A 26,801-nucleotide genomic window follows, 5' to 3' on the forward strand; every position below is an offset into this window, starting at 1 on the left:
ACCTGCGTTGTTAGAATCCACACCTTTCTCAAAGAAACATTGTTCTTATTTCCTGTAACTACAATCATTATCAGCCATGCAGCAATCAAAGAATCTCCATAGACAATAAATGTAGTAATTTTGTTATCTGTGTAAAATATATGAAAATTTGTGGCTATATTACTAATTTTCTCTTCATCATCGAGATGGAATACTTGTTGTACTCTCTGTATAAAGGCTGAACAGATTCCATACTTGTAAAACAATGGCTCCAGGGTCTGCAAGAAAAATTCCCCATTGTTGTTATCCACAGGAAGAAGCCCAACCCAAGTCCATCCAAAATACTGGAGCAACCAGATTATCCCCATATACTGTTGAGATTCATTTGGGACCAGGCGATAAAATGAAGGGATATGGGTGGTATGAATCTTCTGTTTGGAAAATGAGCCATATGCCAGCTAAAAGAAAATATATATGTGAATATGCCTTATTAAACAATAAGTATTTTTGAAGTAACTTGCAGAATAGCTAAATGAGTGCCTAGTTATCAGAATATGATGGAAATTTTGGAAGGATTCCACCCTTCTCCCAACCATGTATTTTCATGCTTTTGAACTACAAAAAACAATCCCAGCATGATAAAACAAGAGTGTAATTTCCATAGAGCCACACACAGAGTGTTCATACCTGTGGAATGTTATAGAAACCTAAAATATCTGCCATGTGAAAGGAGGTATCAGAGCCAAGTCCTCCAATGACTGCTATGAGGTTCTTCTGGGAGCCACATTTGTAGTTGGGAACAAATCTATGTGATTTGAACAGCAGGTCAAGAGTGGTCCGAAAAGTCATCCTTGCATCATAGTAGCTGTCAGCAATGTGGAACCCAAGAGTGACATTGGGCAAGATTTTAGGATTTGCATTGATCTCATTCACAGCAAAGGCCAAGGCAAGGATGTGCTGGTAGAATTTGGTTATCATTCTGCAAATAGAGGGCATTTTCTACAATATAATTTCACTCTCTGATTTGATTGTAATATTGATCAAATATTTGGTATTTGATCAAAAATGTTACTGAGCTAATAAGCCCTTTACTCTTCAGCCCAAATGTGACATAGGATGCATCAGAATGCCAACATTTCTGCTCTGCAAAGTACTGAGTTATGCCAAGTAAAAACCAAGTGGAAATGCAATGAAATATTTGGAGATTTGCAGCACAAACCAAACTAAAAATCTACATTGATGAGAGAGTGTTGATTTGGGCTTTCTTCGCTGACCCAGGGTTTCACTGGTACAAGCCCCTCAACTTGTCTTAGCCAGGTGTAAGATTGTGTAACTTATGCCAGTGCAATTTACATTGCTGTAAATTCAAATAAGAGGGCGTTCTGGGGCTGGGATTGCAGAAGCCTACTGGGGTGATACAGGGCAAGGAATAACACCTATGTTATTTTATTTTTGAATTTTTGAATTTTGAATGCTTTATTCATTATGATCGGTTAACAAAAAAACACAGTCAAAACTTGATACAATTTTTGTTTAACAGAAAGAGAAAATTCAAAAAATAAAGTTAACAATATAAACAGGATTGCTTTTATGTCACATAGAATTATGTACTTTTATCATAATGTTCTTTTGACTTCCAGTTGTCCCTTCATGTCTCCTATATTTTATCCTTTCTTCCATGCATTGTCTCTTACCTCATCTAAGTTTTTCCTCTAAACTTCCTATCATTGTGCAAGGATCAGTCAAGACCTGCTAATGATTTTAGATTCTTACAGTGTTCGCTTAGGTATTCTCTAAAGATATTCCATTCCCTGTTAAAATTCTGGTCTGTATCCTTTCTTACTCTCCCTGTCATTTTGGCCAGCTTTACATAATCTAACAATTTCCATTTTCGTGGGGATAATGGGTGCAGATATACCAAAGAAATTAAGAGGGATTTTTACGTATGTGACAAGCACAGCTAGAACCCTAATAGCTAAGGGTTGGAAAGGAGAATCGGAAGAACACTTATTGTAAACACCATTAATGTTCCCAAATGCTCCTCAAATTATATCAGTGTACATTACTTTGGTGTAAATAATGCCAGCTTCGTGTAGTTTAGATAGGCCTATAGTTCATGTATTAAAGTACGGTAACTGCATACCTCCGACATTACTCAGAAGAAAATAGGGACATTCTATTCTACATCAGGAAGCTCCTCCTTGTTTGATCTCCTGCACACATACACACCATTTACACATATACAGTACATCTGTCATCTTGAGCCAATTACAGCCTAACCTACCTCAAGGGACTGTCATAAAGAAAAAAATGGATGAGGGAATGGATCGTGTACAACACCTTCAACAGATAAATGGAATGAAATAAAATTATAGCTGTAAGCTACCTTGAGTCCCTGTCAGGGGAAAAGGTGGGACAGAACAGCAGCAACATCAACCACAACTGTGAGAATAATCAGGAACATACCAGAGAGTAAATCCTATTGAACTCAGTGGAACTTACTTTTCAGTAAAAAAAAAAAAAATGCTTAGGATTGCAGTGTAAGGCTGCACATTGGGAGTAAGCTGCATCAAATACAGTGAGACTCACTTGTGAGTATACATGTAAAGGCTTGCAGTGAAAGGCTTAATTTATAATAAAGGAAGAAACACTCCACACATTTCCTTAAAAAATTGCTGGCCACTGAAGCATGGCAGTTAAATAATTTAAAGTGGATTGGTTGCATGTTCCTTCAAAATGATATGAAGGGCTTCATAGGTGAGCGTCACAATTTCCTTCATTTGGTACATTTATTTTCAGTATAAACAGGACTCCTTTTTTGCACCTACACACACTCATAAAGCAGGTGCTCCTGCTCCCAAAAGGACAGGCGTGGGGAGGTCTGATCTCTCCACCACTTGTTCTCCAAGACGTGGAGGAGAGGAAAAAGGAAAACCAGGACATTCCAGGATCAAATCAGATACGGAATGACTTCTGTATTTCTGGGACTCTCTCTTTATTCTCACACTTTTGGAACTGTTTTGAGCCAGCGGTATTTTCCTTAGTACAGTTCCATTCATGAGGCAACTGGAAGAATGGAGGAAAGTTCCACCCCCCTCACCCTAAGTTCCCTAGGCTTGGATGATCTATCCCCCAAATTTACCATGCTGAACCTTTTCAGTTCTTAATGAACTGGGTCCTAATCCTGCATCAATACTCTATAATCACATACTTATGCATTGCCTCAATATTATGCGAAGATGGATAGAATTTTTACTACTTTCTGTTCCTATTGGAAAAACACCTGTGTTAGTATATCTTTCTTTGTGAACGGACTCACACTTAACCGGAATAGAGATGGACTGAAGGAAATACAGTTCATAGATTTTATAGAAAAGTTACATACTGCTGCTTATATGCAAATGTGATCAACATAAAGAATAATGCATAATCTCTCTCACCACCTTCATTCCATTCTAAAATGAAAATAGTTTTCATCGTAGGAGATTAAGTCAATATTTGTCTTACTCTGGAATGCCAAACAGGTTTTGAAAAGGATGTTCATTGAATAAAATTTCTTCTGTAGGATAAGAGATCAGAGAAGCCATGCCACCAATGAGAAGCCCACCTGGTTGGTACCACTCATGTGGAACAAGGAGGGGATCACTTTCAGGGCACTCCATAGTATCTGCTTTGTACATCATATGCAGCAGGAAAAGTAGGAACTTAAGTAGCCAAAACATCCTGACAACAAAGCTTCCCTCTCCACACAGACTCTCCCTGTTTTCATCTGTAGTAGCAACCTGACTTAGACATGTAGTACCAGCTGGTGCTAGTATACTTTGCTAATACACTTCTTACTTAAGAGATATGTATCAGTCAGATGTTTGGCATCATTGGGAGTACAAATGCATGCTCTGAGTACGAGCAGAGATGGCCATCACACACGTCTGGCTGATAGAAGGTGTGGGGGGATAAAGGGGGAATTGTCTGAAATGAGAGTGACAGGGCTCTGCCTGCCTTTTGCCCCTATTCCCAACAAGCTATGGACTGGGGAGATATTCATAACCACTTTCAGGCTTGCTTCTTGATGGTTTCCTAGTGTCCTCTAGGAAAACATCTACAGCTTTGGGCAGGTGAGAAAATTACAATGATTTCCACGATCCCAGGGGAGAACAATTAGTGATTTAATGTTTCAGTCCTGAGTGTGTTTTTCCTATAGAAAAACTATTACTGTGGGGCCTGTCTACACTGTGGGGGCAGCACTGAGGAACATGCTCTCTGTGCCACAACCCCTTAAAATTCAAGATGTTGGTCACAACAGAGTTGTGTCCAGCTCCTAAAGGTAACGGAGGGTGTGAGTCCCTGCCTTCTCTGTCAGTCCCAACAAATGTCAGAACCCCAGCGAGACTCTCCTACTTTCAGAGACCATCACTTCTCAAATGGAAACTGAGAGCTTTCTTTTAAGGCTATTTGGCAGAAATCCAAACAGCAGTCAACGTAAAAGGAGAAACCCAATCCATTGCATAAAAGTCAGCTGCTGGCAATACATAACATAGCTTTTCTTGGATGTTTTTTTGAGGCAGGCCCCTCACCTACTAATCAAACCATAATTAATGCTATATTAACACCCAAAATCCTAAAACATATACCTTACCAACCGAGTAGAAAAAATAAACAAGGTGGATTCTTAAAACATTCTCCTAATTAGTTGTTCTCTCTTGTTCTGTTGGGGCCTAAACAAAATAATGTAGCATTTAGGGGCAAAGATGCAACCCAGTAACCCAGCACTGGAGGCTAAGATGGAGAAGATCTCCACAGCTACCATGTCTTTCCCTCTTGTACTCAGGTAGGTTGGAACAAAAGACAACCATACACTGCAAAAGACCAACATGCTGAATGTAATGAATTTGGCTTCATTAAAACTATCTGGTAACTTGCGGGCTAGGAATGCCACAGTGAAGCTGGAAATGGCCAACAAGCCCATGTAACCCAAGACACAATAAAACATGGCAACTGACCCTTCATTACATTGCACAATGATTTCTCCAGTTACTGAGTGCATGTCTAAATCAGGGAAAGGGGGAGAGGTTGCCAACCACAAGGTACAAATACTTGCTTGAATAAGTGAGCAGGAAAGGACAACAGACGGTCCCTGTTTTTTCCCCATCCACTTCCTCATGCTGGATCCTGGTTTTGTGGCCATGAAAGCTATCACTACAGTGGTGGTTTTGGCCAATACACAAGAAACAGCCACTGAGAAGATGATACCAAACACTGTTTGTCGGAGAAGGCAGGTCACTTTCCCAGGTTTGCCAAGAAATAGGAAGGAAGATAGGAAGCAGAGCAGGAGGGAAATGAGGAGGGTATAGGTGAGGCCTCGGTTGTTGGCTTTGACAATGGGTGTATCTTTGTGCTTAATGAAAATTGTTAACACCAAGACTGCATGAATGGAAAGAAAAACAGCAGTGAAGGCTAAAGTGATTCCCAAAGGTTCTTTATAAGAAAGAAAGGTTATAACTTTAGGCAAACATTCATCTTTCTCCTTACTTGGAAATTGATCTTCTGGGCATGTGAAACAGTCATCCATATCTTTAAAAAAATTGGAAATTTCTCATATCAGTATTTGTTGCCTATGAACTGTTCTCCACTCTACCTATTATATATCAGTTATAACATGTATAACCTCTGCTTGATGGTTTCGAGTGTGACAGTAGTAATTTGAAAACCAATGTTCATATTGTCTCAATTCTGCTTATTTGGAGTGTGCATAAGCTCTGCGTACTTCCTAAATCACAAGTCAAATGAAGTGATTCAGGTGAAGTACTCACAATCCTAAATTCCATTATGCTGTTAAGAAGACATCTTGAGGCAGCTCAATGACTCTTCAATGTCTTAAATCATTAACCTTGGAGTAATATGTTCCTTCCTTGAGCAGTGACATTTTCCCCATGCAAGTCTTTCCTGAGACCTTTGACACTTTTCTGGTCCCCTTCCACTATGCAATAGAATATAGAGATATCTTATTACCAGGCCTGTGCAGAGGGGAAGGGCTACTGCATACACTTGCCCCAGGGCTTGGAGGACTATGTCACAGGCATACTCTCCAACATTTCTCCGATGAAAATAGAGATATCCTATTCCATAATAATAATTAATATTTCAATACCACCCATCTGACTGGGTTGCCTCAGCCATATATGTAGGCGGCTTTCAACATATATAAAAACATGATAAAACATTAAATTTTTAAAACAAAAAACAACCTTCCCTATACTGGGCTGTCTTTAAATGTCTTCTAAAGGTTGTACAGTTACTTATCTCCTTGGCTCAGGGCTCACATAACCCTATACCCTCTATAGGGACACCCTAAGCAAAAGTGAGACATTCCAGGAACAAATCAGAAACCGGGACGGTTTCTGTAAATCTGGGACTGTCCCTGGAAAATAGGGAAACTTGGAGGGTCTGTGGAGGGGAAAGAGAGTGGGGGCTCCAGGGGCCTGCCACAGATTTATTCTAACAAGACTCCCACTCCCGACCTCAGATATGCCTACTTTCTATCAATGAGAAGAGGTTATCTACCGAGAAATCTGTGTGCAGGAAGGAGAACCTCATTCCACACTTTTCTTGCTGCTCTCACCCACCCCAGTCTTTCTTGAGGATCTATGCTGTGGTTTTTAAACCCCCTCCTGTATCCATTCCAGAATGGGAAAATCTGCCCTTTCAGAAAGACCACTGCCACTATCATTCTGAAATTTGTCAGTCTTGGTCCTTTTAGAAAGAGTAGCCATATCTGTGGATGTCATAAACATTTGCAAAGGATTAAAGAGATGCTTCCTCTGAAATAATAAAAAAAAAACACCTGCACACACAAAAGCTTGTGCATTTGATGACACTTTAGCAGCCTTAACACACTCTGGTGGGGTCCCTATGTATGTAAATTGCACCCAGTTTTCTGTTGCATTATACTTGTACGCATTGAAATATGAAATTAAGTAAGCATTTTCATAAGCATTATTTTTTATTTCTTAAAAATTCTTATATTCATTCTGAAATGGTGCATAACAGGGGACTATATGCCATTCTATATAGGGTGTCATGATTGCAATGGGGAACATCTTTTTTATAGCACTTTTTTGCTTTCCACTCGAATTATAGAGAATTTGCAGACTTTCTGCTCCCAGTGAATGGACTATTGCTTTCAAATGTTGAGAAAGGGTGGAGAAATGTTGCCATTTATATAGACAGTTTTTTTTACTTTTAAATAGTCATCTGACACAAATCTTTCAATTTGCCCTGTGTAATGGAAACATTGGGGTGCTACATAACCTACCCAGCTGATTGGAAATCTTCCTCTCTGGACATGCAGTACAATCATAGCAGCAAAATTTCTCCCCTTCCTTCCTTTTCTTCTGGTTACCAGGGTGGCAGTAGTCATTGCACAACGAAATGGGCATCACCTATCAATAACCATGAAAGATGTTAAAAACGGAAATTAAAATAGACAGAGAGATACTTCAGTTGTCGATCTTGGTCTAAACTTCAGATATTTTAAGGACATAGTGACACTCTATTGGGCATTCAGGAAAACACCTCTGATGATACAAATCAGGGGCGCCAACTTGAATAAAATATGGGGGGCAAGTAAGCCCCCCCTCTATTTGAATGGCAATGCCCACACATATACTAATCACTAGGGAAACCAAAAGGAAAGAAAGAAAATGAAAAAAAAAAATCAATATGAACCAAGGAATTCTTTCTCCAGGCAATGCATGTGTTGATATACAGTTATCTCTGTGATCAGAGCTGAGTCAAAGATTTCATTCATGGTTTAGGGACTTCCAGGTCTGCTGCAGGCTATGGTGGATGATAGGGATCACTCATCCTGAGTGACCCAGTTCTGAGAGGAGGTGGGAAGGGAGTACGGGCAAAGCACCTTCTCTAAAAAACCCGAAAAGAAAATCCGGGGTCTGAAGTGTCCAGTGGTGTTGGAGAATGCTATCTAGGAGCTCCCAAAGTTCTGGAGGGAGCTGCAAGAGCTCTGAGATTGAGCGCAGACACACGGTGCAATCGAGACCTCACAGTAAGATACCTCAAGTGCTGCCATTAAAGCAGCAACTTTAAAAGTAACAGGAATTTGGACCAATTTGGACAAGGTAAAAAAATATAAAATATATATTTAATAAGAGTATATCAATTGGCTTCACAACGGGGAGGTAAATAGGAGGTCCCCTCCCGGAAGCAGGTATTGATCTGCATGGAATAAAATCTGAAAGTAAATAATGTTCTGGCTGAGAATTGCAAAATAACTAAAGGAATGAGACAAGGCTGCCCATTGTCACCCTTGTTGTTTATATTAGTTTCGGAAGTATTGGCTCAAAGAATAGGATGGAATCAAGAAATTAAAGGTATAAGAGTGAGACAGAGACAATGTTAATTAAAAGCTTTTGCAGATGACGTGGTGACATCTGTAGAAGAACCAATAGAGTCCATCCCGTAAGTATTACAAGAGATTAAAAAATGTGGAGATTAATCTTAAGATTAATAAACACAAAACCAAACTCTTGGTAAAAATAAGATATGAATGATGAGAGTAACAATAAATTACAAATGCGTCAGGTCTAAAGGTTGAAAGGAAGGTCAATTATCTAGGTGTATGGTTAAATAATATAAATCTGTATAATTATAATTAGTTAAACACCTGGGAAGATATAAAAAGAAATTTACAAATTTGGGACAGAATGAAACTTTCACTGTTAGGTAGAGTGTTGACTATAAAAAATGAATGTATTACCAAGAATGTTATTTTTGTTTCAATCAATTCCAGTGATTGGCAAGACAAGTGCTGAATGCATGGTGAGAATTGTAGTCCCTGGGGACTTGGAGCCAGTGCTGCATTATTTTCTCTTGGCATGAACAAGCAGAATACTGCCCAGACAAGCAGCAAGGCAGCCCTAGGCTATAATGCCATTGACAGAAGCTCCTTCCGCTCATGTCTTCATCCAGCCATGCCAGAATCCATACCTGGTTGAAACCACTGTGCCAAACAATTATATCTTCATGAATGATGAGTTCTTTTCCTTCAGGAACATCTGGCTCAATCCAACCAACTTTCACCCTCTGGAAAGAGTTATTTGGAAATATGACCATGTTTATGATGTCAAAGCCGCCTCCCATTTCCCATTTGTCATTAAAGGAAATGGTTTCCCCAGCTGAGTTGTTAAATGAAATCTGGTGAAGAAAGTGATGGAGCTGAGATAGAAGGAATAAATAAAAGAATGTGCCATGTAAATAAATTGGAGAGTTCATCTAATGTCAGATAGTGACTTCTAAAGTTGTTGGACTACAATTCTCACCATGCATTCAGCATGACTAAATGTCAGGGATTATGGGAATTCATCCTGCTTTGTATATTTATACTTCTGATGCTTAAAGAAACATAAAAATATAAAATGCTTTCTACCATTAAGATGCCCAACTCCATTTCCTCAGAGATTATTGCAGGAGAAAGTTGAATATAGTCTCACCTTCTACTAATTTATTGAAATAAAAATGCTTCATTGTAGGGACATTACCTGCCAAGGCTGAATGTCTTGAAGATCAGTATTGAAACCTTTCTCACTGGCTCTCTGCTTGGATCGAGACAAGCCCATAACATGCAAAGAATGAGCCATGGCATAAACACCATTATAGATACTATAACTGTGGCCGGTCATGAGTTGCTCAAAGTGTGGCCCAGAAAGACTCTCCAGACTCTCCTCCCCAGTACATGTTTGGTCAACATCCATTGCCACATTGGGGTTAAGAAGTTCACAGTCAAAAGCTCCCTCCCAAAAGTTCTTCAGAAAACCGTCTGTCTGTGGCCCATAAGGTTTTATGGTCTGAAAAAATTCTCTAAACCCCACAATCTCTTTGGAGTGGATTGTAAATGAAATTGCACCTTGAAACATCTGGAGACCCCAGCCCTTTTGATGGCCAGTTAATATGAAATCTATCTGGGTTGTCGTAATCCACACCTTTCTGAGTGATGTGTTCTCCTTGTTTCCAATGTCTCGTATAAATATAATAGTTCTCAGCCATGGTATAGTCAATGATTCTCCATATATAATAAAGGTAGTCACTATTTTATTTGTGTAATGCACATAAACTTTTGTGGCTATATTACCAAGTTCCTCCAAGCTATCCCAGTGGGCTATTTGTGGTATTCTTTCTGTGAATGCTGAACAGATCGCATACTGAGAAAATAATGGCTCCAGCGTCTGCAAGAAATGTTCACCACTGCTATTATCAACTAGAAGAAGCCCAACCCATGTCCATTTGAAATATTGGAGTAACCGGATAATTCCCATATACTGCTGGGTTTCATTTGGGACGAGGGGTAAAAAGCATGGACCTTGAGTAATATGATTCTCTTGTGGGGCAAATGAGCCATATGTGAGCTGAAAGAAAATGGACAGATATTGCAAGGAAAAGTTAGGAGTGACTTTATGCTCCCGATTATACAAGCATTATTTCTTTAATCCATCTTTGGGTGCCTAGAGTTAAAGATAACACTTCTGGTGGAATTTCCCAAGAACATAGAGCATATTATTACTACTACTATTTATTGGTTGCTTTCTTATCAAGATAATTCAAAGTGACTTACAATATTTAAACAATAACGTTCTATGAAACCAGTTTAAAAGAAAAAAAATCTAAAGGCAGCACTATTTTTTAAAGGCTGGATTAAAATATCCCAACAACTCAAAGAGGCCATAGACAATTAAAAGTAAAAATAATAATAATCAATGTTAAGTACTAATGAAACAATAAATAAAATACCTTAGATTAGGCATTAGGCTGATGTTACCTGGAATAACACTGCTTGTGTAAATTCACTCCTTTTGAACTACAAAATCAAGTTCAGCATAAGAAAGAAGAGCCTAAATCACTCTCTCACACAAACTCAAAAATACAGAGAGAATTCCTACCTGCGGAACCTTATAGAAACCTATAATATCTGCCATATAGTTAGAGGTATCAGAGCCAAGTCCGCCAATGATAGCCATGAGGTTTTTCTGTCTGTCACACTGGTAATTGGGGACAAATCTATGTGATTTGAAGAGCACCTCCAAAGTGGTACGATAAGTCATCCTTGCATCGTAGTAGCTGTCATAGATGTGGAATCCAAGTGTGACATTGGGTAGGATCTTAGGATTCTCGTTGATTTCGTTCACAGCAAATGCCAAGGCAAGGATGTGCTGGTAGAATTTTGTCACCATTCTGCATATAGAGGAAGAATTTAGTCATCCCTTTGTCTATCAAGGATAATTGGTACTATTATATCACAATATTGGTGATTTGCACCTCAGATTGTAATAAATTGTATTTTGCATTAAAGTGACTAATATAAATATTATTCAGATCAAGTAAATGAGCTATATTTCTAGGCACCAGGCAAAAATGTTCCTCTATAGCTATGCCTTTGGCCTTTAACTATCTGTGGCCTTGTAGAAGTGGGTGGGATGTTGTTAATGTATTTCTCCTCTTGGTTTTCATGTAACTGTGTGCAGGTGTTATCTGTGTGTTTGACTGTAAGTTGCTTTGGGATGTCGTGGGCAAGAGAAAGTGATTTACAAATTCAATAAATGTTAAAAATAATAAGCAAAAGTGTGATTTATCATACAACAGGATGACAGTATTTCTGTTCTCCATATCAATCTTCTTCTTCTTTCGCGATCACTCGTAGCTGAGTAAGATTGTCTTCCATAAACACAGTTTTAACAATGAGTCCATATCCAGAACACAAGGAAAAGCTTTGAAGGAACAAGACCAAAAGATACCACAAACAAAATTAAGGAGCAGAAAAGAGCAAACATTTTACATTTAGGAGAGAAGTGGGATACTTGCTTATTTTCAAAATGGGAATTTTTGCCAAGGTTGATCAGGGTGAAAGGTTGAGACTGCTTTTTTATCTTCTGGGAATAAATCAATATATCTGACTTTGGAGAAGTAGTGACTGATGTTAACTGTAATCTTGCTTTTCTAAATGTCTTATGATCTTATGTATGATTTTATGTATATATAGAATATAAAATATGTTAAATATTGAACACATTCTGAGTTGCTTCAAGACCTTTTAGTGTTACAATTGACAAGCAAGTTGGAGTAATAGTTATATTAAGAGCAGACTTCTTGTGCAACCTTAGTTGACAAATATACTTTCAAGTTGATACATTAAAAGAACATAGTGCACGAGATATTTAAAAAATCCAAGAACATAAGAAATTTATCCTGATAGAATGATGCAACAGAAAAACTGCAATAAAATAGAGGAAAATGCAGAATCTGACTTTTGGGGCTCTACTGTGAATACAGCAATGAAAGCCCAACTTCAAACAGGTTGCATGCTGATCAACAAATCTGGCTTTCTTTTAATCTCATTTTCATTTCCTGGTTGTTAGCATTAAAAAATAGTACATATACCATTTATACCTAACCAACTTTAGCATTCACATCTTTGGTAAAAAGAGAATACTTCTCATAGAAGTATTTTTTTCCTTAAGTGTGACAGGACTGACTTTGAAAATTTTAGATTGAATCACCCTTTCCCCCAGTCTTTCCTCTTTAGGTGTACCACAAAAACATTACATACATCTGCCTACAAGGAAATTTGGTCCAAATAAAGAAAAATGCAATCTGTCTGCCAAAACTCTTGTCACATTCAAAAATGGAAACAGTTCTCACTATAGAAAAGTGAAGGAGGGAACAATGCAAAAGACACACAGTGTGAATATGGTTGGCTAAGCCTACACTTTATTGGAGGGGGGCATTCTGTCGCTTAAATAGTTTTTGTGTGTGTGATCTAAACAGCTTTCGAAGATGCAGAGCAAAAGAAGCAATTCCTTACTCTGGAACATCAAACAGATTCTGGTAAGGATCTTCCTCGAAGGAAAATTCATGTGGATGATAAACTATCTGAGAAGCAATTCCACCAATGAAGAGAGCTCCTTTCTGGAACCACTCATGTGGGACAGGGTGGGGATCAGCTGTGGGACACTCCAGAGCATCGACTTTGGACACCATAGCAGTCAGCAAAGGTAGGAACATCAGAAGGCAAAGCATCCCATCAGCGAAGCTTCCCTCTAGAGTGAGGCTCTGCTCTGTTCATCAGCAGACACTGCCAGATATAACAGACTACATTGGTTGGTAGCTAATTATGGCAATACCTGTCCTAAGAGAAATAGATCACTTCTGAAACAAAAATGATAGAGCCCTGCCTCCTTCTTGTCCCCACTCTCAGCTGCACATGGCACAGAGGGAGTATTTATAATCATTTTCAGACTTACTTGTCAATTGTTTTCTAGTTTCCTTTGGGCAGGTGAAGAAGTCATGAGGGTTTCCATGATCCCAGTGGTCAATAATCAGTGCTTTAGCATTTGGGTCCCGATTAGCATTCCTTCCCCTACCCTCCCTATTGTAAATATGTTAGTTCCTTTTACCGATCTGATAATGAGTCTCCACTGTTCCTTGTGACACAAGTAGCAGGTGGCAAAGAGATCCCCATAGGAACTGAACTCCAGGAAGGAACAGTGTTCAACAATGGTATTTTTAACATTCTAATTATATTTGAATGGCATAAGCTTTCTACCATACTATGACAAAATAGGAAAAAATATAGGATATTCAATTTGTTAAGCTAAAAAATGGCAGGTGGCACGCCTTTGTATCAATAGAAATCCTGCCTCCTTTACGATTACCATAGGATTCCCCAAAAAACTATTATTGTGAGGTAGAAGAAGAGTTTGGATTTGATATCCCGCTTTATCACTACCCGAAGGAGTCTCAAAGCGGCTAACATTCTCCTTTCCCTTCCTCCCCCACATCAAACACTCTGTGAGGTGAGTGGGGCTGAGAGGCTTCAAAGAAGTGTGACTAGCCCAAGGTCACCCAGCAGCTGCATGTGGAGGAGCAGGGAAGCGAACCCAGTTCACCAAATTACGAGTCCACCACTCTTAACCACTACACCACACTGGACTGAACCATATTTTAAGGGTGCATTGTGTCCTTTCTAATTTTTTGTCTCACAGTGCGCAATTACCCCCAGTCCTTTGTGTGGCTCCAGAACCTTGAATGACCAAAATATTAATTTGGGGGTATCATGTACCCTGTGTGCCCTTCCTCTTGGTGCCTTTGCTCTGAATAAACACATTTTGTTTCCCCACAGCCTTCTGTATAGCCATAATAGTACAGGAGCCAGCACCCCAAAATAACACTTTTCAGAGATGTCCCCAACCCTGGTTCACCCCAAAACACACAACTGTAATTTCTTTGGCCTGGCTCTGTTTTGGCTCAACTAACTGAGCCCAGGCTGGAAGTAATTAAATGATTTTTATTTATTTCTACCTACTAATAATCAGCTTCTACAAGTGCAGTTGGTCTGATGAGATGAACTAGAGTTTATTGATCTCTTTGTGAATACAAGAATTAGAATATACTTTGATAAATTGCACTGGCTTTGCTGGGCTTATTCTCCTTCTTTATTTTTATTTTTATCTATCCCCTTATTTAACTATTTTGATTCTGAAGGGATCTTCCTGACGACTGCTTCTCCTGACTGGAATAATATTTTTTTCTATATGATGAAATTTTTATATGTGATTAACTGATTTGACCGGATCTTCTAAGGATTTACTTAAAACCTGCAACTTATATACTTTGGGATTTATTTATTTATTTATTTATTTATTTATTTATTTATTTGGAAACTTAGTTTGGACTTGGCTAATATGATGGATTAAGACTCTTTGGTCCTCTTTTGTTATATATACACTTATTTTCCATTTCTGCCTGCCCTTTCCTCTCTAGTTATATAATGACTTGGATTGCTTCTGTGCTGTGGTGGAGTAGACTTTAAGAAGAAGCTGGAGATTATGATGTTTTCATTTTTCTTTACTTTGTAACTCCAGTGGGCTCCTTCCTTATTTTTATCTTTTCCCCTCTTTTTTCATTTTCTCTCTCAAGATTTGGAACTGGGCTTGCTTGCTTGCTTGCTTGCTTATTTATTTATTTATTTATTTATTTATTTATTTATTTTTCTAACCATTTGGATTTAAGATAAAAAAAGAAGCTGAACATTGGGGTAGATTTATTTATTTTTTTCTCTTATTTCTTTCTTTGAGTCTCTGAGCCACAGGACTTATATTGAGAGAGGAGTTAAAGAGAAGGCTGACAGATATTTTTAGAATGGTGTTACTTTGTTTGGAGAACTTACTCTGGTAGTAAGTAAACATAAGGCGCGCTGTTTGTGCTAGCTAAAGGAATGGATACTATTTTTAAAAAAAATATACTGATGTTTTACACCTTGAAGGTCATGATAACAGATTTGGCTGGCACGTAAATCTGTGGTATAAGAAGGTGAAAGTCCATAAAGCTTTTTTGAACCATGTAGTAAGGAAAGCAGTGAATGAAGTATGGAGAATATATATATATATATATATAGAACAAAAAACACCATGGTGGCTTTCCACACTGGAGGCAATATCTGAAAGAAATATATGAATATGAGAAATGACTGAGTATCTTATAAAGAAGTATTAATGGAAATAGTTCATGAATTGAAATTAAAGGGGTTTGAAGATATAAGAGGATTTTTAACTGATTGCTTACAATGCCATCAACTTAATAATATATTTAAGATGGACAGAAAGGTTTTTTTAATGCAACCTCTAAATTTGAAAAGGAGCTGTTAAAAAATTAGAATAAATTACTTTTAAAATGTATAAATTATTAGAACAGTGTAAGAAAGATGGACATGTCAAATCATTGATAGTTGTAGTTAAAAGTTGGACTATGTTTTTTTGAAGATTTGATAGAATTGGATTAACAGAGAAGATTCAGGAGAAAAAGTTAACATAAGGACCCACAAAAGAGGAGGAGGGAAGTTAAAAGGGGATTTATGGATATTGTATAATTTGTTCTCTTCGTGGTTGTTTGTAATCTTCCAAAATGCTTTTATCTTTGTTCTCCTTTTCCTTTCCAGAACACCTCTCACCTAACAACACCTCCCCATCCATCTCCTATCCAAAGTCTAGTTTTTCTAGAGGCACTCCCCCCCCCCAAGAGTAATCACACACGCGCTTAGCGAGTGTAAGGCTCTATATTCCAAACCCCGCTCTTCAACAATGAGAACATTCAGGAGCAGATTGTTAAAAGTTTGAGCTATGCTACTATGTTTGCAGACAAGATGCTGCTAAGTTAGCAGACAGGTGTTGTCAGCAGTTAGCTGCAGACGGGAGTTAGCAACAGAATTGGAGTAGCAAAATAATTTTCTGGAGAGTTTAGTTGACTAAATATCTCCAATACTCATACTACCAATGTAAATCAATTGGTAAATCAAAAGAAGCACATTGTGATTGGATATCTAAGCACCCCCCACCTCCCAGCGTGGGCAGGGCTATACCCTGCTCCACTCCTGTTGGTCATTCCGCAGTCACTTGGACCCTAAAGCCAATCACTTGGCTTGGGGGGTGACTGTGAAGCAATATTTAAGCCTTGCACGTTGTTTACCTTCGCGCAGCAGATCACCCACCCACCCTTTATTTAGGTAAGTCTGGCCCTGCTATGGGCTTCGTTGGTCACCTGTTTTGTAAGGGGGGCCTCGCAGGAATTTTTCCATCTGGCAAATTGGCAGGGTTTTTGCCTACCACCATAGCAACCGTCACAACATTGTAAGGTTTGGCAGTTAAGCATTGGATCAGCAATGGTGGGGAGGGGAGGTGTGGCCATCACCTGCCCCTCCAAGCTCAAGGGTATTCCATTAAAGGGGTCTAGAGGTTGGCCTGGGGGCTAACCCCTGCGGAGGGGGCTAGGGCCATACCAGGGCCCCATGGGGACACCGGGGGTGAGTGCCAGTGAGGACCCTCTGGCGGTGCTCCCTCTGGCCATGTTCAACCTTTATCGGATTCCTCACGAAAGTGGGTGTGAGTCTGATATAGTTTGGATGGTGCCAATCACTAAGCCGATGTCAGGAAAAAGCAGCAATGCGAAAGCCAGCTGCAGGTGTCTGGAATGCAAAACAGGATGTTGATGTCTGGGACTGTACTATTGGAACAAAGGGGCAGTCTATTCACTGTACTGAGCACCGGATGTTAGCTCAGAGTGTCATCTGACCTGTACTGGAAGTACAGGGGTGGAGTTTTTCCTCCACTGTTGGAGACTTGAGAGTGCAGACACGTTTCTCTGTACTGCTGGAATGACAGAAATAAAGCAATGTAAATAGATTTCTGTCTGACTCTCTTCCCTCCCTGAGGGAAGCAGGGAGGAGGGAGGAGGGGTGTGTCCCTCTCACGTTGAGTGGGATCGCCGATAGAGACCTTGCCTGTATCCTGCCAGGAGACGCAGACGGGGAGGTCAGCCAGGATCTCAGCCGAACGCCTGGAGAAAGGCCAGTTACCTCTGACCAAGGCTGAGAATCCGACAGCCAATACCACTCACATTCTGTATTCAATAAAGTTGTGGCCTAAATTTTGCAAATTAACTTGAACTAAAATACTGTGTCACTGTGTTTCATTTTTTGGGGGTGCTGGGGGGGGGTCTCGAATTGCAGTGACAGTGTGGGGGAGAAAAAGTCACCAATCCTTTTTTCTTATTAGATGTTCCCGATTGTTCAAGTCAGGCCTCAGCATAATGATGAAGCATTTAGGGGCAAAGATGCAGCCCAATAAACCAGCACTGGAAGCTAAGATGGAGAAGATCTCCACAGCCACCATGTATTTCCCCTTGGTGCTCAGGTAGGTTGGAACAAATGACAACCAAACACTGCAAAAAATCAACATGCTGAAGGTGATGAATTTGGCTTCATTGAAACTGTCTGGCAACTTCCTTGCCAGGAAAGCCACAGTGAAGCTGATGATGGCCAGAAGTCCAAGGTAGCCCAGAACAAGATAAAACATGGTGACAGACCCTTCATTACATTCCGATATGATCTGTGCAGGTACTGACTGCATGTCCAAATTGGGGAATGGGGGAGAAGTGGCTAGCCACACTACACAGATGCCTGCTTGAATCCAAGAGCAGAAAAGGACAATGGAGTTGGCCAGTGTTTTCCCTACCCACCTCCTCATGCTGGACCCCGGTTTGGTGGCCATGAAAGCTACAACCACAGTGATGGTTTTTGCCAAAACACATGAAACTGCTACAGAGAAGATGATTCCAAAGGAAGTTTGTCGGAGGCAGCAAGTCAACTTCTGAGGTCTTCCTATAAAAAGTAAAGATGAGAGGAAGCAGAGCAGAAGGGAGACCAGGAGAGTGTAGGTGATGTCCCGGTTGTTGGCTTTGACTATGGGAGTATCTTTGTGCTTAATAAAAGTTCCTAACACCACGACTGTGGTGAGGGAAAAAGAAATAGCAACCAAGGCTAAACTGATCCCTAGGGAGTCCTCATAAGACAGAAAGAATGTCAGTTTTGGGATGCACCGATCTCTGTCCTTGCTTGCATACTGATCTTCTGGGCATTTGGAACAGTCATCCATGTCTGAAGCAAGAAAAAATGATCGTAACAGTGCTAAAATTGCATATGAAATGTGCAAACAACTTAATTTTGAAACAATGCCTCAAATGTTTTACAAATAATACTATTAAACAGCATTTATTTTTTAAAATAAATACTAAAAAGGCCTTCAACCAACATGAAGAACAAGTCAACATAAAATAATAATCCAAATAATCCACTATCTGAACTGTGAAAAGTCAGGCAAGTCTCTCTCACCCGGCATTCAGACACTGTACTTGGAGCTACTCCCTCCATTGTCCCTACATTAAGTCATTTTTCAGAATGATTCTTCCCATATCAACCAGCCTGAGACCCAAGATCCATGGGGAAGGTTGTGTGCGGTCACACTGAGCAGCATGTAGGAAATAATCATAGGTTGGGAGGCTATAATTTGTTTAATTTGATTAGGTTCTAGTCAGTCTTTTGTAATAATTTTATCGATGGAAACCTTTTTGAGGACACTTTTAAAAACCACAAAAAGAAGAATAACAGAAAGTGCAATAAAAAAATTTGTCTAAACTTTTTTAAAAAAATGCTCCCGCCCCCCTGAAAAAAGCTTATTCTCACTCATAATCAAATGTATGGACTGAAAGCATCTAGAGAGACCTACCCTTCTGGGTGGAAATCTTTCCATCTGGACACAGGGCGCAACTGTAGCAGCAAAACTTCACTCCTTCCTTCTTTTTCTTCTGATAACCAGGACGGCAGGAGTCACTGCACACAGAGACAGGCATCACCTGCCCATAAAGGGGAAGAAAAGATTAGTAGAATGGGAGAAATTGACAATCTCTCTGTTTACTGTGTAAGCACATGATGAACATGGAAGAATTCAGAACAGGGTACATGCAATATAAGCATGCCACAATGTGCCAAAATAGTCCTGAGCATATAATGCATTATTTTTGAAGTCTATTGTTTAGAACCACACTTCTTAGAATAGTTTGATAACCAATCCCTCTTCCAAGGGAACTCTGGGAATTGTAGCTCAGTAGGGAAAATAAGGGTCTCCTAACAACTCTCAGTATCCTTAACAAACTTCAATACTTAAGATTTTGAGGTGGAAGCCATTTTGATTAAAGTGGTCTAATTGTGCTTTAAATGTAAGGTGTAAATGTGGCTTGGTTACCAAATGGTGAAAACCTCCCAACAACAACAACAGCAAAGATGATTTCTTTCCTCTGTTAATAAATAAACAGAAGCTGCTTATTTAGACATTTTCTTAAGAATGTTTCCCATCTAGAGGACATTTCAGTACAGTACATATTGACAGTAATCTTCCATCTGATCTATGTTCAAACACCAGTCCTTTGGGAGAAAGAATATTTTTGTATCTCCAACCAATATGGCAGAAGGCATAAACTGAAAGCATATCAGGAATCCAAACCTGGTTAAATCTCCTGTGCCACACAATTATGTCTGTATTAATGATGAACTCTTTTCCTTCCTGAAACTTGGCATCCACCCTTCCAACTTTGACTCTCTGGAAGGATTTGTTTGGGAAAGTGACCATGTTCGTTATGTCAAATCCACCTCTCCTCTCCCTGTTATCTTGAAAAAAGATTGCTTCTCCAACTGAGTTATTAAACAAAATGCCTTCAAGGAATGGGTTCAGCTAGTTGAAGAAGAACAAGGGTGGTTAGGAATGGGATCAAAAACTACTGGAGTCAATATGCTGAAATTTTTCCTTGATTACATTGCTTATGCAGTTTCATCTTACAACAATTTTGTAATAGGTTATAGTTAAGGCAAGAGAACCAATATAGTATTGTCCATAGAGTGTCAGACTAATACCTTGGGAGACCAGGATTCAACCTGAGGGGCCAGGGACCAACTGGGTGCATTACCTTGTGTTCCTTTGACAAAAAGGTGTGCTATAAATACAAAAATAAAAAAATGTAAAATATGAATGCAGGTTTTTTGTTATAGATGTCCTAGGCTCTGTGGTTTAACCCACAGCGCCACCCGCGTCCCTTTTTGAAAATGACTTAGAAATAGTTATTTCTTCAAAATGCAGCAGTCAAATTAGTGGCTGGGGTTCCATTTAGATCTAACATAACCTATTTTACAACAGCCATACTGGTTGCCAGTTCATCTCTGGCCCCAATTCAAGGTGCTCACATATGCATTTAAAGTGTCATGTGGGTTTAAATATTCCCAAATATCTGAAATACTGCCTACGGACCCTCTTGGTTGCTGAGATCAGCAGATGATGGCCTCTTATTCGTTCCTTTCCTACCAGACACTAATATAACCTGTTTTACAACAGCTTTACTGGTTGCTAGTTAAACATGAATGTTTAAAGTCCTAAATGACTCAAGTCAGACATATCTGAATTACCGCCTCCTTCCCTACAGGCCCTCTTGAGTGCTAAGATCAGCAGAGGAGGCCCTCTTGCTAGTTCCTCTCCTCTCAGACACTTGAGGGGGGTTTGCAGCCCAGGAGAGGGCATTTTCTGTGGCAGCCCCTAAGCTGTGGAACTCCCTCTCCACAGAGATACACCTGGGACATACATTGCTTCTGACGAAAAGACGCACCCTGGCACCTGACACCTGAGGGGTATATTTTTAAGACCCACCTTATGTTGGTTATTGTAACTTGTTTTAAACTGTTTTTTTGCTTTAATGTGGTAACCCGCCCTGGGAACTTAAGATATGGTATTATTATTGTTGTTGTTTTAAAGAATAAAATTGGAAGGTGCATGATTTTGTTCTATTCGCTTCATGAAAATGAGATTATTTCATTATGAATACACTACCTTCCAAGGCTGGAGATCTTGAAGACTTTTGCCACTCATTATTGGACTGTGTTTGTATCTAGATGACTCTATGGCATGCAAAGCATGTGCCACAGCATAGACGGCATTATAGATACTGTAGCTGTGACCAGTCATGTGCATTTCAAATATAGATGCTGGAAGATTCTCCAACCTCTCCTCTCCAGTACAAGTTTCACCAACCTCTATCAGCTCCTGGGAGTCTGGAAATAAACAGTTAAATGCTTGCTCCCAGAAGTCCTTGAGAAAGCCATCTTCTTGATTCCAGCCAGGTTTTACAATCTGAAGAAAATCCTTGAATCCTTGAATCTCAGCAGAGTGAATTGTGAAGGACAGGGCCCCTTCAAACAATTGAAAATCCCATACGTTCTGAACGCCTGTTAAGGTAAAATCCAGCTGGGCTGTCATAACCCACACCTTTCCAAGTGAGGTACCCTCATTGTAGCTAGGAAATCCTATGAGCACATATGCATTCACCCATAGAATGGTCATAGAATCTCCATAGATGACAAAGATACTGACTTTGCTCTCTGAGAACGCTGGATAAATAATAGATGCTGATACGTAAAATGCATTGAAATTCGTTAAATCATGTTGGTTGGTGATCCTTTGTGTGAAGGCTGAACAGATTCCATTCTGAGAAAGCAATGGCTCCAGGGTCTGTATGAATTGTTCTCCACTGTTATCGTCCACAGCAAAGAGCCCAATCCAGGTCCATCCAAAATGCTTCAGCAAGTTAATGATCCCAATGTACTGGTTTGCTTCACTTGGGACCATCCAGTAAAAGGAAGGCAATTGTCTTGTGTGCTCAGAGGTGAATGAACCATAAGTGAACTGATGGGGAAAATGCAAATATTTTAAGAGGCGCATCTGAGCCTGTCGACCTGTGCAAAACAGGAATGTTTATCAGGGCAATGGAAAAGCTCCTTAAGAAGACTGTTGTAGGTGATAAGATAAATTTTGGGAGCAGGCCAAAACTCCCTGAAAGATTGCTGAAATGTAGCCTGCGGGGATGTATTATTTATTAACTGGTATATGAGAGGGTCTGAGGACTAGCATCTTTTAAAATGAAGTCACAGTTCATTTCCTTTCCTTCTTTAAAAAGAGGATATTGCAACTTCTTCACACTTGGGAAATGGCACCACTAAACTTCAGGGGGACTTCAGCATTAGGGAAGTTTTTGGATTTCTCACAGCCATTCCTTTGCTTATTCTGACCCTCAAAATTACTCTCAGCATTCCAGGAGAAGAATGAACTTAGTGACTATCCCCCCTTCATCCATGGATAAATCCTACCTGTGGATACTTGTATAGGCTTAAGAGTTCTGCCATATGGAAGGAGACATCAGAACCAAGTCCCCCAATGACAGCTATGAGGTTTTTCTGGTTGTTGCATTTGTAATTGGGGACAAATCTTCTGAATTTGAAGAGCAGGTCCATAGTGGTCTGATAAGTCATCCTTGCGTCATAGTAGCTGTCATAGATGTGGAACCCAAGGGTGACATTGGGCAAGATGCTGGGATTCTCGTTGATCTCATTTACGGCAAACACCAAGGCCAGGATGTGCTGGTAGAATTTTAGCACCACACTGCAGAGAGAGTTTGAATGCTCTTTCAGCAAAATAATAATAATAATAATAATAATAATAATAATAATAATAATAATTTATACCCCACCTTTTTGGCTAGGTTTCCCCAGCCACTCTTTCTGATTAACAACAGAATATTAAAAAAACAGTAAAAACTTCCCTAAACAGGACTGCCTTCAGATGTCTTCTAAAAGTCAGATAGTTGTTTATTTTCTTGACATCTGATGGGAGGGCATTCCACAAGGCGGGAGCCACTACTGAGAAGGCCCTCTGCCTGGTTCCCTGTAACCTCACTTCTCACAGTGAGGGAACCGCCAGCAGGCCCTCAGAGCTGGACCTCAGTGTTCGGGCTGAGCAATGGGGGTGGAGACGCTCCTTCAGGTACACTGGGCTGAGGCCATTTAGGACTTTAAAGTTCAGCATCAACAGTTGGAATTGTGCTCAGAAACATATGCGGAGCCAATGTGGGTCTTTCAGGACCAGTGTTATGTGGTCTCAGCGGCCACTCCCAGTCATCAGTCTCGCTGCCACATTAGGGATTAATTGCAGTTTCCAGGTCACCTTCAAAGGTAGCCCCACGTAGAGCATGTTGCAGTAGTCCAAGTGGGAGATAAGTAGAGCATGCACCACTCTGGCGAGACAGTCTGTGGGCAGGTAGAGTCTCAGCCTGTGTACCAGATGGAGCTGATAGACAGCTGACCTGGATACAGAATTAACCTGCGTCTCCATGGACAGCTGTGAGTCCAAAATGACTCCCAGGCTGCACACCAGGGTGGGCACCAATACCAAGAAGGTCCTTTGCCTGGTTCCAGCAGCAAAACAGTTTAGAATAATTCTGCTCCATCCTGTCTATAACCAAATTGCTTGCCATAGGGACAACAATCGTGGCAAAACTTAGTTACAAAGTGTTGCAAGTTCCTCAATTATTGGTATAGAAACTCAAGACTGGGTAGTGACAGCCACATACTAACCAGCTCAAACCTTGTCACACATGAAGTTTCTCAAGTACACTGAAGGGGAACAAAATCCTACTTTGTTCCAGGGTGAGCAAAGCCTGGAAGAACAGCTTTCTCTATGGTATTAATGCATGAATTAGACTTATTTCATGCACTAATTAGATTTAAGTATGTTGGTTATATGAGGCTGGTTATCAAATCCAGAAAAATAGAACAGGACTTGGAGCAGCAATGGAAATGATGCACCAAGACAGATAGATCATTTTAAACAAATATTAGTTCTTTTTCTGAAGAAGCTGTTGTTTGAAGCACACATCATTATAACATATTGATTTTCCTCCCTCTCTAAGAAGCTTCCCTTACTGGGAAGATTTGCCATGGTATCAAAGGTTGTACAACAGGTGGCTTGTAGGCACTCCTCAGGAAATAATAGGCATGATCTCCCTGTTATTCACTGTTCAAATCTACCATTTATGTCAATCTCTACAGGCAGCTGACCAAGTTTCATCTGGTTCACGCAGCACTATTTTTCTAGGGAAAAAGGTGTCTAAACTCACCATGACCACCTCCCCTATTCTCTTAAAAAGTCAATTTTTACATTTTTTAAATGTATTGCATTATTTTGTGTATTTCTCTTATTTTTCATTGAAAATAGTATTACAGTAGTACCTCGGGTTACAGGCGCTTCAGGTTACATACGCTTCAGGTTACAGACTCTGCTAACCCAGTAATATTACCTCAGGTTAAGAACTTTGCTTCAGGATGAGAACAGAAATTGTGCAGCGGCGGCACAGCAACAGCCCCATTAGCTAAAGTGGTGCTTCAGGTTAAGAACAGTTTCAGGTTATGAACGGACCTCCGGCACGAATTAAGTACATAACCAGAGGTACCACTGTATATTTATTGAGAGTGAAATTCTGTTTAACTATTATTTACTGACATTTTGAAAGTTTCTTTTATTCTATACTACTATATTCTAATGGATAACTGAACTTTACTTTGTTTGATAGTGACCTTTTCTATTATCCCTAAATTGTATTGGATCAGATTTTTATAAGATGTGTGATCTTTCTTGTATATTTTGTTGTTCTTCCAGCATGTAAACCACCCTGTGTATAGCAATGTAAAAATATGGTATCTAAAAGTAAAATGAAAATGAAATTATATCCTATTATTTGTATGAGCAACTGGTTGAGTGTGTGATCTAGCCAAGATCAGATGAAGCAGATTAAGAGGGGAGGTGCATGCTTACTTTGGAACCTCAAACAACTCATGAGAAGGAAGTATATTGAAGAGTAGTTCATGGAAATGGTAAGAGATGTGAGAAGTTATCCCGCCAATGATGAGGCTCCCGGGCTGGTACCACTCATGTGGAACAGGAAGGGGATCATTCATGTGGCACTTCCTGGTATCTGCTTTACATTGTTTGGGAACCTGAAGCAGCAGCAACAACACATGTAGACCCACCCTCTTTACAGCAATCTTCCTCTCTAGCATTCTCTTGCTCCAGCATCCAGCCTTACATCAATGCCTTACTTTGGGTGGTTCCTGACTCTGCCAATAAAGGAAAACAACACACTTATCTTTAGCGTCAGCAGAATTCGAGTGCATGCCTCAGCAGGCTAGTAGAGACAACCAATACAGAATCAATACTGATGTCTGTTCTACAAAATGGCAACACACATTGCAGCTCAAACTGGCAGAACCTTACCTACATCTTGTCACTCATCAGTGACAGGAGACTTGCTTGTTTTCTGTGTCTACTTATGGAGACAGTGCTTTTACTAAATGTTTTTATTTTCTGAAACACCACTGGAGCTTTAGGCAGGTGAACTAATGACAGTAATTTGGACACCTGCAGGGGGAGATAGGTAACTTTTACTAAATGTTGTTCTTTTCTGAAACACCACTGGAGCTTTGGGCAGGTGAACTAATGACAGTAATTTGGATAGCTGCAGGGGGAGATAGGTAACTTACCTCTGCAATGTCACTGTGCCAGAAGCACATCAGGTAGCAAACATATTTGTTCTCTACTTGAACCTGGCAACGAGAATGTTATGCTCCTCAAGGAGACAACAAATAGCTGATGCGTCCCAGACTTCCAGGAAGGGCAAATTCATACCCTAAAGTGAATCCAGACATTTCCATAATTGTGAAGAAGCTCAGAGCATCAGTGCTGAAATAATGACCACTGTCCAATCCCAGTTTTTTGACCCACACTAGATACAGCTCTTGCCATGTAGTTTGGAATTGTTTTTGTATTCTTGATGTTAAACAAACAACTGTTACTAGTTTATGAGAAAGCTGTAACAAGACTGTGGAGGCTTGAAAGCCCCCCCCCCCCATATATCCTTCTTATTGAATATTGTTCATGATTCACCTGCACCAAGCTTGCAGGGAGGTTAGATTGTATCTGGTCTTCACTGAACATTCATTCTGATTAGTTTTTGTGGAAATTATACAATAATGAGCATTCATTCTGATTTGGAATGGATGAGAAATTTGACGCAGTTCTTATTTGAACACAAATATATGAAATCCACTCTTTCTGAAGCAATAGGAGAACCAAAACACAGACTTCCCTTAAAGTTGATGGAATTATCCTCATTTTGACGCAGTTCGCCAACAAAAGCCCCTAAAATATACATATTAGCAGAAACGTTTCTAAAAATGAAAACAGTATTGAAAATAACCCACAGAAATTCAAAGGGATGGCTCAGTTGGTTAGAGTGCGGTGCTGATTGATAATGCTAAGGTTGCAGGTTCAATCCCCACATGAGACAGCTGCATATTCCTGTATTACATGGGGTGAGACTAAATGATCCTCAGGGTACCTTCCAACTCTTCAATTTTATTATTCTATGAATGCATTATATCATGGGAAATTGCTGGCCAAAATGTGTACATTATTCAAAACTGCACAAAAAAATGTATTTATTAGGAGAAATTTGCACTAAAATGCTGGTGAATCTGTGAAGATCTGAATTTAAGGTTG

The 26,801-nt window shown here is 39.8% G+C and overlaps 2 protein-coding genes across 2 annotated transcripts; both read right to left on the reverse strand.

Annotated features, from left to right (window-relative positions):
• Positions 1 to 4,648: 4,648 nt before the first annotated feature.
• On the reverse strand, positions 4,649 to 13,023 carry LOC308460938 (vomeronasal type-2 receptor 26-like; the record flags this gene model as incomplete). Its single annotated transcript, XM_080977476.1, has 6 exons — positions 4,649 to 5,550; positions 7,292 to 7,418; positions 8,983 to 9,078; positions 9,534 to 9,815; positions 10,929 to 11,220; positions 12,848 to 13,023. 6 exons carry the CDS (start codon positions 13,021 to 13,023, stop codon positions 4,649 to 4,651), a joined length of 1,875 nt encoding a protein of 624 aa, XP_080833602.1.
• Positions 13,024 to 17,567: 4,544 nt separating this feature from the next.
• LOC308460939 (vomeronasal type-2 receptor 26-like) lies at positions 17,568 to 26,414 on the reverse strand (the record flags this gene model as incomplete). Its single annotated transcript, XM_080977477.1, has 7 exons — positions 17,568 to 18,472; positions 19,101 to 19,227; positions 19,875 to 20,102; positions 21,447 to 22,097; positions 22,559 to 22,828; positions 25,784 to 25,846; positions 26,385 to 26,414. The coding sequence occupies 7 exons, from the start codon at positions 26,412 to 26,414 to the stop codon at positions 17,568 to 17,570; spliced, it is 2,274 nt and encodes a 757-aa protein (XP_080833603.1).
• Positions 26,415 to 26,801: the final 387 nt, after the last annotated feature.

The sequence above is a fragment of the Podarcis pityusensis genome (assembly GCF_964106645.2).
Source record: "Podarcis pityusensis genome assembly, chromosome: 13".
In the NCBI taxonomy this organism is placed as follows: Eukaryota; Metazoa; Chordata; class Lepidosauria; order Squamata; family Lacertidae; genus Podarcis; species Podarcis pityusensis.